Genomic DNA, 17,033 nt, shown 5'->3' on the forward strand with positions numbered 1-17,033 from the left:
TCATGTTCATATGATTATGATATCATTAAATGAATAATCTTTTTTCATTTTTCACTTAAAAACATATATAAATATATCTACAATCTACAATATATATACAAAATATATCTTGATGTTTAGGTCTTATGTTTTTTTAGTTGCAGGTTTTATTCACACCTTATTTTTTACGGTTTCATATTCATTTTTAGATCTCTTTTTTTTTTTTACAATTTGGGTTTTTTTATTCAATTCGATTGTATTGTTTCAGTTTCAGATTTTTTGCTTTAATCTTCTGTGGGAGACAGAATCATGAGTGACAGCACAAAAAAGGAGGCTGAGTATGTATCTTACTGCTCGTAAAACACACTAAAAATGTTGTAGTTCAGTCTTTCGCCTTATAAAATGGTCATCTTATGTTATTAGTATTATTTGTGTGTTTTCAAAAAGCACATATGATAACAAAATACATATCGTGTCCTTTTCTGGCCAAAATCAACAAAATACACAACTCATGTTCCAAAGCTGGTTATTGGATAAAATTTACAGTAAACATAAGCTTTCAAAAATGTTATCAACTAACAGTTTCTGATGCTGACGACTTTATATAGTATGTCTTTTTATAATGCACATTAATTATGCAATTGTGCATTGAGTGGGAAATAAAGATAACAAACTGGTCTTTGATTTCAGCTCTTTAATAATGGAAATGACTGAACGAGACATGAAACGAGTAACGTGGCTTCGCATGAGCAAATGAACACAACAGCATCACTCCTCGATGAACGGATGTGTCGTCGACTGTCAACTCCATTTAGAAAAACAAACGTCTCCAACATGCTGTAACGGCCACATCAATTACAACATCTCTCTTAAAACAATTTCACTCGATGAAACGTAGAGGCCAATCTGAAATCAACATTACACTTAAAAAGCACATTGTGTTTCAAATAAATAGTTCAGAGCAACTGTAAACATATTTCTCCATGTGCATGTTGCCGTAACATTGTATATGAAATATAAAAATACCTATTGACTGTTACAAAATGAAATAAATTAATATAAACAAATACATACAAATTTGAGGATATTTTTGAAGAACTATTACTACAGGTTAATGTCAAAGGATTATTATCATTTACACTGTATGATTATTTCAAAAAAGACATTATACAACTATCCAACAGTAAACATGAAAGATTTGGGACATTTCTACACAGAGAAAACTATCATAACACTCAAGGTAATTGGCAACTGGAATTATATTTAAGACAGCTGGAAATAAATCTTTGATTCCTTGTTTTTGGCTGATAATGACATTATCATACATCTTTTCAAGAGCCATGAATTAATCTGTTAATATTTAGTAACATCGTCAAAACATAATTTCAAGGAATGAAAAGACTCTCAATGGCAAAAAAGTGACATCTGTTTCTCAATACATTTTGCTGTACAAGAAAAAAAGCAAATGTAGCATAGATCTTTACATATTGCTTTAACAGTGGTCCGTAGAGCTTTGATAAATTACAAAGTGGGAGGTAAGACAAAACTTTCAGTCAGTAATCTTTAAAATGATCATGTATTTAAATTGCACAGAAAATGGTTAACTGCTGTGAAGAGTTAGTTACACTGCTGCCTGAGATTTTTTTAATGTGGTTTCTTTTTATCATGTGCCAACTAAATATTTTCAAAAGAAAAAGGTTTTTGAAGTAGGGTTGTATAAAGTATTTATACAGTAGACGGCGGTCAGCGCACCCCCAGTTTGGAGAAGCAGGCAGCAGTATCGCCACTGAAGATAAGCAATGCATTGCTATGGATGGGGGCCGCAGCAAAACATATTTTGGCCACCTCCAAAAATCAATATTAGCTTATAGCAATATTATATAGCTTTTCTGCCTTAAAATAGCAGTCTCAAAGTTGATCTGATAGTACACCGACTTTTAACAGAGAGAATGGCATCTAATTCTCACAGAGCACTCCAGTTAAACGTAAAGAAAGAACTGCAAGAAATAAAGGAAAGGACCTTCTGTTGGCGCCGAAGCGCACAGAACTGAATTGCTACATATTGTGGTTTTAAGTGTACGCGATATTTAGAATATTTCCACGACTTTACCTTACCATCAGCCCATTACAACGAGGAACTAAAGCCATTAATTCGCTCTCTTCAAAGTCTCCAGACACCTTCAACAAAAACAGTAATTATACCTTGCAGAACACAGGAGTTGCTGGTCAGTTCGTTAGTTTGCGTTTTCGTGTGACTTTGGTGAGGCTGAAATAAAACACTAAAGTCACCAAATAACACAAAATAAATAACCAATCGAGGCAGAGGTGGCCCAGCAACTCCTGCGTTCTGCATGGTAAAATTATTTTTTTTGTCTGGTGGGTTTTAAGAGTTCGATCAAACAGCTTTAGTTCCCTGCTGGAAAGGGCTGACGGCAAGTTACAGCGATGAAAGTCGGAGATTCGAATCAGTCAGAAACCGCTGCCACACTGAACATCCTGCTGAGCCCTGATTAAACTTTATAACTTACATGGAAAAACAAAATCATCAAATATTTGTACATAACGTCAAAATCTAATTTCACTGACATAATTCAGAGTCAAGAACAGCCCTAGAAAATATTCAGAATATAGCGTACGCTTTAACTAATCTTTGCATGTTGGCTTTTTTTAGGTTACATTTTTCCGCAGCCCTCTCCCACAGCAGTGCATCGCTAAGCTTCTGTACTGTTACTCCTGCCTGATTTTCTAAACTGCTAATGTGCAGACTGTCATCTCCTTTAGGTAACATACTGACTGTAGATAAGTACCTTATACAACCCAACTTCAAAAAAATTGAGCCATCCCTTTAGGTTGGGAGGTGCTGATAAAAGCAGTTCATGCTACATGAAATGACTTCCCTTTAGAGGAAAAATAAGCAACTGAATAAATGAGACATATCTCCACTGTGTTCGCTTTGCAAAACCAAGCTAACACTGTTGATGGGGCTTTTAAGAAACTGTGAGGTTTTGTGGATTTTGTTTAATCCGCCTAAAAGTGGTGACAGGGGAGGCAGGTTTGAAGATAAGTCCCGGTATATAAGAAGTTATGGCTCCGTCTATCCCATCAGGCCTCAGTGCTAACAGGATCACAACAGCTGTTTTTGTTGATGAAGATATCGCACACCGCCTCGGTTGGCAACTTGACAAAGCAGACTAAACAGCACAGGCTAAGAAGTGTCTGACAGTACCGCCGCCGCTGCTGTTGATTATCCAATAAGCCTCCTCATTACTGCAGGTCTCAAGAAGGGCCAGCAGTACTCGTTGGGGACGGGCCCGTTGACATTGCACTCAAAGAAGGAGAACATGGGGAACCAGATGCGAGCTCGTCGACTCTGCTGGTAGGCCCGGGTGTTGGCTAGAGTGTGGTAGTACAGGAAGAGTCTGGTAGTGATGTAGAACGCTATGAAGACGTCGATGGAGTAGTGTTCGTGCGCAGCCAAGATGAAGAAGATGCCGAAGAGATTCAGGACCCAGGACAACGTGTGAATGAAGTTCCAGCTTCTTGGGGTGTCTGTTTGTGAAATGAATAGAAAGAAAAGTTTACAATACATACAAAGATTATATTTTATTAGGAATCTAATCATATCCTTCGGTGACAGATTATTTCTGCCCGTTTCAGAGTGAGGACTAGTTTTTATTTCAGTGGTAATACCAGTGAAGGACACTAGATGGCAACAAAGGGACAATGTTGACTAATATGGCCACTTTGTTTCTCTATCTTCATGCGTCTTCCTCATGATTTACTTTAACCCTCTGATCTCACAGATTTTAATTACGGCTCATTATTTATCATGATTTCCATGAATGAATGCTGCAACTACGATAACAATATTAAATGGAGATGTTTGTAAGTCTCAACACAAAGTAAAAACAGATTATTCGTAGTACAAAATCATGTTTGAGTTTCTTGTGTTTAACACAAAAGACTATTTTAGTATTTTGAGATATATATTTAACAGGATATAAAACTGCACATTGCGCATTAAAATTACAGGCTGAAAATTACATTTAGACCTTCAATAGAAATGATGATGCCGAATAATAACCGAAATTGTTGTTGAAAAACTTTTTTAGATGGTAGGAAAACACTGATCACGAGCAGACAAACATCCCCCGAAAAGCTAAAAAAAAAAAAGCCTTGAGCATCACATAATCAACTTTAAAGGAGCAAATTAGCAAGTTTTATTGCCATTTTCTCAATGGAGTCTGGCTTTGAAGACAGGTTAGTTTTAGTTGACTTCCCTGTAATTTCAAAAAAAAAAAGGGGAGCATACCATTGGATAAATGAGATTTCCCTTATAATGTATGAGTTTTGTGAGAATTTGTAAACAGATTGTTGTTAAAAATAGACCCATGACTTCAATTCATCAAGAATTTTCTGGGTTTTTTTTATGAAGTTTACATAACGCAGGGTGAGTAAGTGATGAACGAATGGTCATTTGAGGGGTGAAGGATTACTTTATGTAGTTCTCTTCTTTACTGCATGTGACACAAATTTACAAAAACAACCTAAGACATAAAAGATACTCACACTCTGTGACAAAGAAGTTGAGCAAGGTAATGACCACCGTGTGGCCGCTGAACATGTAGTCACCACATGTATGCACTCCTGTCAGGGTCATCCCAAAACCACTCCAGATGGCCACAGCTCTCTTCAGTTTGGCCCACATGTCACCGTACATCTAGATGGACAAAAGAAGTGAAACCATCAGCACTGTGCTGTTTCAAAGCGTCACAGATGGAGCGTTTAAGATACTCAGAAAACTCATTTTGTGTTACCTTTCCTGAGCATTGCAGGTGCTGTCCCGGCACAGACAGGGAGGTGACAAACATGGTGATGCAGCGCAGCATGAACACCGTCCCCATGAGGCTGCACATGCGCCGTAAAAGGATAGACCTGAAAGTCAAAGGAGACGGTTAACCCAGATCTTCCGCGGCGTCGATATAAGGGACAAGCTGTAGGTGTCAAACGGCACAATCCCAACAGTGATCACGATGTAGTGATGTGAAAGACTGTCAGGACGTTACCTGTGTTTATGGAGCAGCAGAACCAGCAACCAGACATTACAGAGGATCACTCCACATGCTTCAGCCATCGCAAAGGCCCAAGGTATTCTAGGCACGCTGTCGAAAAGAGGGAGAGAAGTGTCGCTTATTAGTTGTTTCGCAAAATATATATATATGTATATATTGGCAACTATTAGCCTCCATTTATTGATTCAAGTCATTTATCAATACAAAAACTTTGGTCATATCTCTAAAATGTGAGGATTTTCTGCTTTTATCTGCTTCATGTCATTACATTTGTTTTGTTTTTTTGACAATTATTTGGGGAAAAAAAACATTTATTTACTTCTTAAAGTATTGATAGAAAAAAAATGACTTATTTTCACATTAAAGACCTTTTTTTTTAAATCTGGCTTTTAATTTGGAAATATGCTACAGCTTTAGTTTTAATAATAGATTTTCACTTTATTTTATCCCTGGAGTTTATTATATTCTATAGACTTTTATTTAGTGGGTTTTAATATTTTATAATTGCAATTTTCTAGTCCTGCAAAACTTTATTTATGGTTGTTTATTTTATTCTTTTTTTGTCTGCGTTGTTAGTTTTGTTTCGAGAAGCACTTTGGGCGGCATTTTTGCATGCGAGGTGCAATATAAAGCTGAGCCGAGTTGAACTGAGTAGTCTCAGCCCTAAAAAGACCCTTGACACATCATCATAAATATGACAAACTTATTCCTGTGTTCAAAGTTTCTAACACCATGACCGATTTTATATCAAAAATATGGACCCTCAATCCGCTAAATGGTACGTCCCCATGTGTTATCAAGCCAAATACACATCGGTGTTTCCCCGAAATCACCTCCCCTAATAAACATAAAAAGAAATTCCATTCAAAGCTCAAAGCTGGTCATAAACAACAGTTCACGCTTCAAAGTAGGTCACTTAAGAAAAAAAAAAGCACTCAAAGGTCTCTTTGAACCAAAGCTAGCCCGTCAGGAATATGTGAGGACAATAATAGAAACACGCTACAAGGAAGTAGGGCAATTATACTGTCCGACCATCTGGTGTGATATTCTGACAGCTGAAAAATAATGACTATCTTTGGCATTTTACAGCTGACTAATGGCTTTTTTTTTTTGGTTATGTAGTTCCCCAGGTTATAAAAATAAGACTTAAAAAATGTCTTTGTGGACACACACCCACCTGTCTAGGAAAATATCTGGCAGTGGAGGGTATGTGCGCATGTCAGGCACCCTCTCGTGCACTATGACCATGACAAATGACGTGAACCCGAACACAAACACCACATAGATGGCGCTAAGAGCCGTCTTCCAGTACTCCGGATCCAGGCGCCTCGTCTGCTGCTTGTACTTCCCATTAGTGTACTGGTGATACTCCTCTCCAACTGGCGCCGTGTCAGTGCTGTCACAGTCTCTGCCTGGGTCTCCATTGCACAGCCAGTCCAAACTGCCTCCGGAGCCTGTCGGAGAGTGGCCATCGAAGGGAAGACCCAGCTCCTCCAACACATCAATGTTCTGTTTCTGTAGTTTGCGGATGGACACCATCAGCCGCTTGATGTCCCCCAGCACCTTGAGCTCCAGAGGAGGCGAGCGGAGGTCGTACTCGCTGAGGGCGAGCAGGCTGGTGCCGTCCAGCCGGTGCTTGTTGCACAGCAGGTCCACATAGTCACAAAAGCCCTCTTCCCTCAGCCACTTGGCGACGTGTTTGGGCGTCCAGCGGCGGACGCTCAGCTGGGTCATTTCCTCCTCACTCTGATGGCTAGAGAAAAGTACAAAATTTCAACATAAACCAGTGAGCTCTTCTTCACTGTCAAAATAACTTCCTATCCACGAAATAAAGGAATATTAAGGAGAAGTAAGTGTTCTTTATTTTCTCTGAATCAGCAATACTAATTCTCAACAAACCATGAAATACTGCCACGTAGACAGAAAATAGCTTCACTGTGAGAGAAAATTAGAAGTGATAAACAAGTTTAAGACAATCCCTGAGCTACACAAGCAAACTGAGCAGCCACAGCCTGAGCAAACATATGAGGCAAGACTTTGCTAGGTTTGCACAGACACACACCCTAGAAATGTGGGTGAAGGAGCAGACATCCTTCCCAGGCGAGACAGTAGCTTTTGACATAGTCATGGAGAGTAATTTGTTAGCAGTACTGTAATGTAAGCACTAATACTTTGTTACAGTACTTTTGGGAGTATTTGTACTTTAATATTTCTTTCAACTTTTACTTTAGTACATTTTCTAAGTAAAATGTACACTTTTACTCCATTACATGTACTCTGAGCATTTTAGTTACTAACTACAAAAAAGGGAAGGACGGCAGGGAGGGATGAGCGAACTATTTGTTTAAAGTTTAAATTTTTATACAGAAAAAGTGTGTATACACATACATATACCTTGCTTGTTTGTTTTTCTTTTCTTTTCTTGCTTGTGCATATGTATTATTTTGTTTGTTTTTTGAAAATTTCTTGCTTCTTCATGGTAAATCGCTCATTGCATTCCTCCCTTGTTTTTGAAAGAAATCAAGCCCCTTTGCTCAGGTTTCAAAGGGTTAACAGCATCCCTGCAGCTAAGGGCATGGTAAATTAAAGAGTTTTTAAGACTTTTTTTATGCCCCTGGGATAGGTTTAAGACTGCTTTTCTTATTAACTAAATTAAAGCAAACATTTTGCCTAAATGGTTATTGTAACATAAAAGATTACCTTTATTTGCCTCGCAAATTATCTATCATATGCTGACACACACAAAAAAAATGTTTTAGAGCTGATACATTTAATTTCATAAACTTACTTTTGATACTTAAGAAAAGTAAATATCAAATAATTGAAGATTTTACTCAGGTAATATTCAAACTGATGACTTCAACTTCTACCAGTCATTTTCTGGTAAGAAATCTGTACTTTTACTCAAGTATACCTTTCACTTATTATTTTTTTTTAATATTATGTCCAACCACTATCCTCCACACCAAACTGAGTAATCCTCGTTTAAATAGTAAGTGGCAGCAAACCATATCTTTAAAGTGTGTTACCAGGATTGCCAAGGTGTTCATACCATGCTAGCATCTTTGCCTGTAGATGGATTACATGATATGAAAGCACTGTGGCTTATATTGTGTGCAGAGCAGCTTTATGTGTACAGAAGGTCAGTAACTTTGCCCAGTAAAAACCACCCACCTGCACTGACCCACATCACTAGCTATCTATAAGGTGGGGCCAGAGGCTAATACCACTAACTCCTAGCAGTATACTGTTAAATAACTAACCAACCTGGTTTTTGACTGTGTATTTAAGCACAAATATGCCCGAGTTAGACATGAAATCAAGCGACAGCATCCTCTCATTTATCACAACAACTCTTCCCAAGCAGGCTAATTCAGCTGTGGCTAACGTAGCAAGCTATTAGCTGCTAGCTTGATCGGTGCGTGTGCTTCACGCTCACTCACCCGGACTGAGATGTGACAGAAGACGACACGGAAACGTATTTATTCAGCTAGCTAGCTAAACGGCATCTCACGAGGATCTGGAGAAGTCGTTTTAGCGCTTGTTGCAATAACACGGGGTTGGTGGAAATCATTTCGCCCTGACTTCGCGCTGGTTAGCATTATGTTGACAACACAAGGCGGTAATGACCAGAGTAGCTGCGCATGTAAAATCTGCTTAGCGTAGGCCTGACTCCAGCGGGCCAACAGCGACACCCACCGGTGGCAAGAGGTTACTGCAGCGTTTTTATCCCTTTAGACTAGAAACCTGAGCAAATTGATTTGATTTCTTTCTCAAACATGAAAAGGAGGCAATGAGCAACGGAAAATAACCCAAATATTAGCAAGATATTGTAAATAAATAAATAAATAAATAAATAAAAAAGACAATTAGCACAAAAGTATCAGGAACAGTAAATAACCTGAAAAATGTGCCAAATTAAAAGAAAAAGAATAAATATAATAATAATGTTAAATATCTTTTTTTTCTCTAGCCTAATTTTAAATATGTAATTATATCATTTTAAATATAACTTCTGGGCATTTTCCTCTAGGCTTTTTAAATCTAATTTTTTTTATTGATTTTCTTACTCCCTCTCTCTCTCCATATATATATTTAGCTTTTTTAAAAAACAAAATATAACTATTTTTCAGCTTTTGAATTAACATATAAGAGACTTACAATTGTATATGAAAAACACAAATGTTTTGAATAAACAACAAACTAACAACAAGAATATCATCTCTGGCAACAACAATTATTATTATTAATTATTATGATAATAAAAATATTAAATAATAACAACAACAACAACAACAACAACAACACAGGTAAGATGATGTAGTAAGAAAAACAACTAACTGTATATAATAACTGTAAAAATAAGAGAGAAATGTGTAGACAGCAATAAGGACTATAACAATAAAGACAAATATAAAACACACATTAATAAAAATAAATATATTTCTGAATAAGATAATAATACTTACAATGATAAACATTGCCAGAAGGAATTCTTAAAGAGTAACAAAATAAAAAAATAAATAAATGAATTATATATAATATAATCATTTATTACAATTTCCAGTACATTTTATGCCAATTTGCTGATTGCCTGTTTTTGAAAGAAATCAAACCTTCTCAGATTTTAAAGGTTCGAAAGCTTGTGAAAGGTGTCAAAACGCAGCACAAAAGAACTGATGATGATCCAGGTTTTGAAGGGTTAAATCCTTCTAGAGCATCATTACTTTTACCACAATAGGTTAACTCAACTATTTGGTAAATTATGGTTTCAGACAGAATTTTTTTTTTTCTTTTTCACAGTATATATAAAAGAAAACAATAAATGCTTCATTTCTCAACAATGAAAGTTCATTTATATCTGAGAAAATAGTCAGTTTTAATTTCATTAGCTTAGCTTTCTTACTTCTGCCATAAAAGGCCATATCAACCGTTTGGTGGAGCATGCTTTTTTTTAAAAAAAAAAAAAGATATGACCCTTAATATATTTTTATTTTTATATAGTTACATAAATCTGTTCAGTAAGACAGCTGAAACTATAAAAAGTCGAATAAACACGCCAACCTTTGAAAATCCCACCAAACAGAGCCCTTATGTCTGTTTGATTAAGATATAGTGACTCAAAATGTGCTTTACCAAATGGCTAAATAGGATGTTGAAGGCATATTACTAAAAGAAAGAAAGAAAACATTTATGCAATTAAAAGCTACAAAATACCACAATAACCAACAATGACCGACATTTAGATTAAGACTCTCTAATTTAATTTTAGACCAAGGACACCTGTCCTTGTCAGTACCAACATGGCTGTAGTAAAGCCTCAACAGAAAATAAATGGAAGAAGAAATCACACAAACTGGTAGTTTAAGAGCAGCAGGCAAATAGAAAGTCAACAATGAGCGATATTTCACCTGCCACTCCGTCAGTAAAAGACTTGGTGAAGGTTTTGTATGGAGGGAAAAGGTTTGGTAATCATGTGGATGAAGTTTGGCCCAACCTGTTCATTGGTGACATGTAAGTTTTTGCTCTTGGCAGCTTATAACATACAAGTAACTCTTAGTCTTTGCAGTTTTTATCCCTTTTTTTCCCTTGTCCGCAGGTCGGTGGCCAATGATCGCTACAGTCTGTGGAAGCTGGGAATCACTCATGTTGTGAACGCAGCTCATGGGAGGATGCACTGTCAGGGGAGTCATGACTTCTACGGCTCCACTGTGGATTATTATGGAGTGCCTGCAGATGACTCACCGTCCTTTGACCTCTCTCGCTATTTCTTTCCCTCTGCTGAGTACATTCAAAGTGCACTCGATACAGCTGGTGGTAAATACACATCGTGCTGCTTTACTGTCACTCAGTTCGTCTCTGCAAGTCACTCCACAATAAAATCCCAGTAATCTTTTGTTTTTCTTCACCAGCTCGGGTTTTTGTCCACTGTGCAGTTGGAGTGAGCAGGTCTGCCTCTCTTGTCCTGGCCTATCTAATGATCCAGCACCGTTACACCCTGCTCGAGGCCATCAATAAGGTCAAAGAGCACAGATGGATTTTCCCAAACAGAGGATTCCTCAAACAGCTTCGTGCGTTGGACATGAAACTGCGCAAGACATCATGAGTGACCCAAACAACCTCGAAAACAAACTGACTTTTTAGATTGCAGAACCTCAAATGCCATTTTTTGTCAATATAAATGAACAATTCAACATCTGCCAGAGATACTGTACTTAGGCTTTAATCAGTTAATTTAAGAGTAGTACTGAATCTATTGACCCTGCCGCTGTGTTTAACGCAGACTGAATCCATTTAACTTTTGTGTTATGTTGAAAAAAATATGTTGTGTTGCATATTCACTTTAAAACAACATAAACAATCAATAGATTGTTTATAACAGTATTTTTTAGTTCTAAGCAGAGTTTAAGTGCATTTTAAAGTGATGATCAACGTAATTGTCAACATTTACCTCCTCATACGAAGCATCAGTTTGTCAGCAAATGTAATAAAAGCAATTGTTTTATCCATAATTTTAAAATAATAAATCTCACTATTCAGAAAAAAACAGGGCAGTTCTTTTTTTTCCAAGAGAACGCGTTTTGCTTCTGTGAATTTGTACATGAGTATTAACAGTTAAAGCTTCACGCTGCAAGGATTTGATAAAGTGTCTAATCTAGTATCATTTAAGATGAAGAGTTGACAAATGCGTGAATTTACTACATTGAAAACGTGATGTCTTTCAGGAATATTTGATAAAAGTTTTCAATGACGCTTTGAAACAGCATTTACACCCAAAAAAAGTCACGAGAACTTCATTTGAAAAAACACATTTTGTATTTTTATATAACTTATAAATAATTGTAATTCTTTTGCTGCTGTCTCGAAAATCTCTTGGATGTGTTGAGTTGTACTGGTAGAATTTGTACTCATGAACTCTGGATTTTTAAAATTATAATGAAGTTTGTTAGATCATGAAAACTCAGTAATCAGTGTGGTCTGCAGTCAATGTGCAATATATCAATATTACATTGATATCGTGATTTCAGACGAGATTTCGTCTGAGATGTTGGGTATTGTAATACCACAGGTGTTGTCTTTTCCTGGTTTTAAAGGCTGAATTACAGTAACGTGATGTCATTTCCCGAGGGTACCAGACTCTTATAGCTGTTTTATTATGTGCTTTTAACTGCTTATGCTGCACACAGAATCAGGGAGACCGTTTACAGCAGAGAGACAGCACCTCCTGGACAGCAGAGGAAAGACATTAACAGAGCGACGACGTGGCAGGACGATGTAACGAAACATGCATGACGATATGTTGTGATGGTGATGCCGTAATGTTGACAAAGAATGGAATAAATTATATTAAATACGGCAGTTTTGTTTCTTATTTTATGTTAAGTTTCTTAGTAATGTCCAGATCGCCCGTGTTTTTGCCTTAAAACATTCGGTTTTAAATCCCGTCAAAAGCTGAAAACTTAAATATTTTAACATTACTGCTGCTGGTTTTCTCCTCTTGTGTCAACTTATTTTGCTCTCGTCCACTAAAACGATATCCAGTTTGCTGTTTACCATCTGCTAGATTTCATGTAATCTGGTGATTATACACACATTACTGATGATTATTTGTCAAAAATCTAATAATGTAAATATTTTTGCGAAAGCACTGATAGTCAGCGACTATTGTCACAACGTTGATATCGAGGTATTTGGCCAAAAATATGATAACTGATCTTCTGTACAAGTGAAATTTCAATGTTTTAACTGCCAAAATCTCAGTTGATCTTCGTTATAACGCTGCGCCTGCATACTGAGCAGAACGATGCACAATACATCTTTAAGTTTGATTTTTTTCCCTGAATTTAACACATGTATTGTCAGTTTCAATGTCCTCTCCTTCTGTAAAGTGGTTGATTAGATTTTAGTCAATTTTATATTGGTGAGTCAAATACTAAAAAAAAAAAAACGTCTATGTTCAGGATTTTTTCTGAGAACATACGTTTCTGAAACCTGACAATATGCCTCAGCTTTCAATGTGACCGATGTGGCAAGAATTCAGAGATCTGGAATTCAGTGAATATATCTATCATTAATATTTCTGATCCATACTTGGATAAGTTTCTCTTCACAACTACAGCTGCATCTGGATCGCACCAGAATCACACAGATATGGATTTTATTTTTATGCATGAATCATGTGGGATTTGGTCCTACCACACACACACACACCACTGCAGATGCATCAATAAGCAGAAGCTGCACTTTAAATAATCGATCAATAACTGTCTCCAGGTTTAAAATGACCCGGAGACATTTATTGACTGATGTTGTGTACAACATCAGTACTGACTTTTCACAACACCTCACTGCGCCTGCATTTTGCGTACACATTCATGACACCGAATGAAGTGAGGTCATTACATTTCATGAAGGTTAATTATGTTTTTCTTCAATTTGAAAGCTGGAATGGGTGAAATTGACCCGCGACATAATAGGAGAGCTAAAAGAGACACTTGCAGCGGTGTGAGGGCTGTTTGATGTCATGTGCAGCCAGCGGCAAAGCTTAATTTTTTTCAGCCAATTTGCTTTCACAAGATATTTATGTCAGAGCGGTAAACTAGCTGCGCGAAGCTGTTGCAGCATTTCGGCTCCATAAATGCTGCATTACGTTGGACTCTCTGTCATCCAGTGTAAGCAATGCACTTAAACATTTTCTGTCCATAATTGCATCCAATTATCACTGCTTTATGGGATGATTCATCTCTGTTTGAGGCTTATTAAATTAGAGTCCCACCGCTGTGTGAAAAGCAGAGCTCGGGCTGCTCTGTTTGTTATTCTGCCCTCCGCACGAGTAAGACTACACGCTAGGTTAAGTACTAAATTGGGTAACTGTCCAGTGACAGCAGACAAACACCTGCTCGTACACATCATCCTGAGCCGGAGTTGACGCGAACGGCTTTGATACAACAAACATTTGGACCAGCAATCGATCCAAGAGGTGGGGATTTGGACTTAAAATGTCAATCTTGAAAGGAAAGAAAAAGGAATATTTAAGTGTGAAGGATTTGCAGAAGGTTTTGGATTCATGTAAACTACATCTAAGCCAGGTGGATGAAGTCTGGCCAAACATATACATAGGAAATGTGTAAGTATACAATTTATTTCACTCTTGGCTCACTATTTGTTTTAATTAACTCTCACAAATAATTGTGTTTCTCTGGTGCAAATACATTGTGCTGTGTTGCTTATAGCCTTCACATATGTCTTGAACTTCTTTCTGTCTCTTTGTGTTGCTAGGGCAGTAGCCCAAAACAAGGCTGCCTTGCAGAAATTAGGTATAACTCATGTATTAAACGCTGCTCACTCCAAGCAAGGCTGCATAGGGAACCAAAGCTTTTATGGCAACAGCTTTGTGTATTGTGGCATTCCAGCAGATGACTCGACGCACTTTGATCTGGATGTTTACTTCAAGCCTGCAGCTGATTTCATTCACAAAGCTCTGAAGTCACCTGATGGTAAGACTCCTCTTCTTTTTCACATGACTTGTCACATTACTGCACTGTGAGTTATAATTGCTAAAAAATATGTTTGTTTTTTTTTGAAGTCCTGCACATCACATCCTTTATTTCACTCCTTAATAAACCCACAAATTCTCCCATCACGCCGCCTTTTCAATGTCACCTGTCGCCACAATGTAACACAACTTGTAATGGTAGTGTATTTTTCAGCCAGCAGTAGTAATAAGGGTCTTACCTTGCAGAATTTAAGTCTATAATGTGACCATGGCTCCTTTCAAAGAAGCTATCAAGCAGAGGACAAGTTGGGATTAAAGAGACAGTCGGGCCCGGCCTGCAAAGGGACCTTAAATGAACAAAGGCGATGAATTGTGGGCACTATTTTTAGCTCACAGCAGGCAGAAAGAAAGACCACAGCGTGAGACGGGCAGTCATGTATGATATTAATAAGACTGAGGCCTCTCACTCATCCTTCCTTCACACCCCCACCTCTCTCCCTTCATCTTGTCTGTTCTTCAGGGAAAGTTCTGGTGCACTGCATCATGGGAATGAGCCGGTCATCGACCTTGGTGTTAGCGTACCTTATGATCTACCATCACCTCCCGCTCAAACAGGCTCTGCAGAAGCTGATCCAGAAGAGAGCCATTTACCCCAACAGGAATTTCCTGGCTCTGCTGTTGGATCTGGATCTCCAGCTGACGAGGAAAAAGAAAAAAACCTGTCATATCCTGTAATCAAGAGAAAATTACACTTTTTCTTTTTTTTAAACCATACAGCTGCGTGCTGTCTCGGGATGGTGATGCCGATCAGTCTGCTGATTCTGACTGAAATATTTCTAAGGGACTGTTATGAAATTTGATTCAATTGATGACTGAATGCTAATACATCATATTAGCATGTTAAGTGTTAAAGGTCTAGTGTGTAAGATTAAGTGGCATCTAGTGGTGAGACTGAAGATTGCACCCAACTGAAACATGTTGAGGAAAACTACTGTGGCCAATGCAAAAACGTGAAATTGCAAGTTTGTCCAATCTGGGCTACTGTTGATAAAACATGGCTGACTCTGCGGAAGTGGACCTGTATGGAGATAAAATGGGCTCAATCAAGCACTCAAACACACTTTGTAGTCTCAAGAATGAAAAGTTTTCCTCCATAATCATCGATCACACTGTCAGTTAGCAGAAAAATAACTAACACGTATGATGCTTCGGTGCAGTTTTTTTGGTCTACTGGTGTTAACCAACCAGCTGAGCTCATACAGCATTAGATAATAACTGCAAGCACTGTCATTCTTGGCTTCCTAGTCAAAAATGTTTTAATATTGTTTCATATAATAATTCACTATTGTCTTCTCCTCTTAATTTTAAGTACTAATTTCAAGAATTTTTTAAAGCTATTTCAGTACTTATATTTCTGAGTGCCAAATTCAAGTACTTCCCTGATAACACATTAATATTAACATTTCAGTTAATGGAAGAAGGAAAAATCTGCAAACTCATACCTTAATGTTTTCATATGCAATACACATGATTAATGTTTCACCAAATATTGCCTTCTTCGGGTTATTCTGAATATTAGCATGTTACATCAACATGTTAAACATTAACAGACTAAACATTATTTGCTAAACATTAGCCAATTCACATGCTGATGTAGGCATCTAAAAATCCCATTAGCATGCTAACAGTAAACACTTAGCATGTCAACATTTATTATGTTAGCATGCTAACATAAAAACCGTAGGGCTGAGTAGATTAAATAAATGTTAGTGTGCAGCTTTCCCATTTGTTTTTGTTTGTTTTACAGAATCATGCTAACATGATATATTGTTAACAGCACGTTAGCATCCAGTAAGCTAGTTAACATCAGTGGAAGCAAAATAGCAGTAAGTTAGCACACTTACAAATGTTAGCATTCAGCTCAGTGCTCAGCTGAGCCTGCGAAGGTCTGCAGTCGTCAAACTAAGAGGAAGCTGCACCAAAATCGTAGAGATGTGACGGTGACGTCTTCCACTAGTAACAGCGGCGCCTTTCCTCTGGCGCCACCCTAAGGTCAAGCTATACAAAGCTTGCGCCACTAGTATTAAAGTATAATAATGAACTTGAACAGTTTTCTCTCTATTAGAATCCAATTTTGTTGTTGGTTTTTTTTAAATGAACTGCATTAGGCTACATTTTCATGGACCTGTTAAGGTGATTAAGGACTTTCTTGTGTTATTTTTCTTTTTTCTATGTTTTTGCAGACAGCGATGTTAAAAACAGAATTTCTTAACAAAATGACAGTTTGGAAACTTAATGCAACATGGTGTGAAAATGACTGAACAATGAATGGAAATGATAAGGAGATCTGATGACTGTCTTTCAGCTACCTTTTATTCTTGTCGGATTTCTTTTGTCTTCAGCTCCTCACTTTGTATTACAACAGAATGGACCAAATGTCTCACTGTAAATGTTTTTAAAAAGCATCTTTTTTTGTTTTTGTAAAA

The 17,033-nt window shown here is 37.3% G+C and overlaps 3 protein-coding genes across 5 annotated transcripts; 2 read left to right on the forward strand and 1 right to left on the reverse strand.

The window, feature by feature from the left end:
* Window positions 1-658: 658 nt before the first annotated feature.
* On the reverse strand, window positions 659-8,728 carry samd8b (sterile alpha motif domain containing 8b). Its single transcript, XM_088069874.1, has 6 exons — window positions 8,495-8,728; window positions 6,229-6,804; window positions 5,046-5,141; window positions 4,797-4,914; window positions 4,549-4,699; window positions 659-3,528 (listed from the first exon to the last, which is right to left on the reverse strand). The coding sequence occupies exons 2-6, from the start codon at window positions 6,783-6,785 to the stop codon at window positions 3,224-3,226; spliced, it is 1,227 nt and encodes a 408-aa protein (XP_087926000.1). The 5' UTR covers window positions 6,786-6,804; window positions 8,495-8,728; the 3' UTR covers window positions 659-3,223.
* Window positions 8,729-10,088: 1,360 nt separating this feature from the next.
* On the forward strand, window positions 10,089-12,434 carry LOC121958704 (dual specificity protein phosphatase 13A-like). The gene is made up of 3 exons (XM_042507800.2): window positions 10,089-10,565; window positions 10,651-10,868; window positions 10,964-12,434. The coding sequence occupies exons 1-3, from the start codon at window positions 10,447-10,449 to the stop codon at window positions 11,155-11,157; spliced, it is 531 nt and encodes a 176-aa protein (XP_042363734.2). The 5' UTR covers window positions 10,089-10,446; the 3' UTR covers window positions 11,158-12,434.
* A 1,446-nt stretch (window positions 12,435-13,880) lies between these two features.
* Window positions 13,881-17,019, forward strand: LOC121958705 (dual specificity protein phosphatase 26-like). 3 transcript variants are annotated; one of them, XM_042507801.2, is made up of 3 exons: window positions 13,881-14,178; window positions 14,331-14,548; window positions 15,068-17,019. In XM_042507801.2, exons 1-3 carry the CDS (start codon window positions 14,051-14,053, stop codon window positions 15,280-15,282), a joined length of 561 nt encoding a protein of 186 aa, XP_042363735.1. In that variant the 5' UTR covers window positions 13,881-14,050; the 3' UTR covers window positions 15,283-17,019. The 3 variants fall into 3 exon arrangements, with proteins under 3 accessions (XP_042363735.1, XP_087926003.1, XP_087926001.1); XM_088069877.1 differs by having other exon boundaries at window positions 14,038-14,178; window positions 14,465-14,548; XM_088069875.1 differs by having other exon boundaries at window positions 14,053-14,178; window positions 14,285-14,548.
* The last annotated feature ends 14 nt before the right edge of the window (window positions 17,020-17,033 follow it).

Source organism: Plectropomus leopardus, chromosome 19 (genome assembly GCF_026936395.1).
Source record: "Plectropomus leopardus strain MGB_pleo_1.0 chromosome 19, ASM2693639v1, whole genome shotgun sequence".
Taxonomy (NCBI): Eukaryota; Metazoa; Chordata; class Actinopteri; order Perciformes; family Serranidae; genus Plectropomus; species Plectropomus leopardus.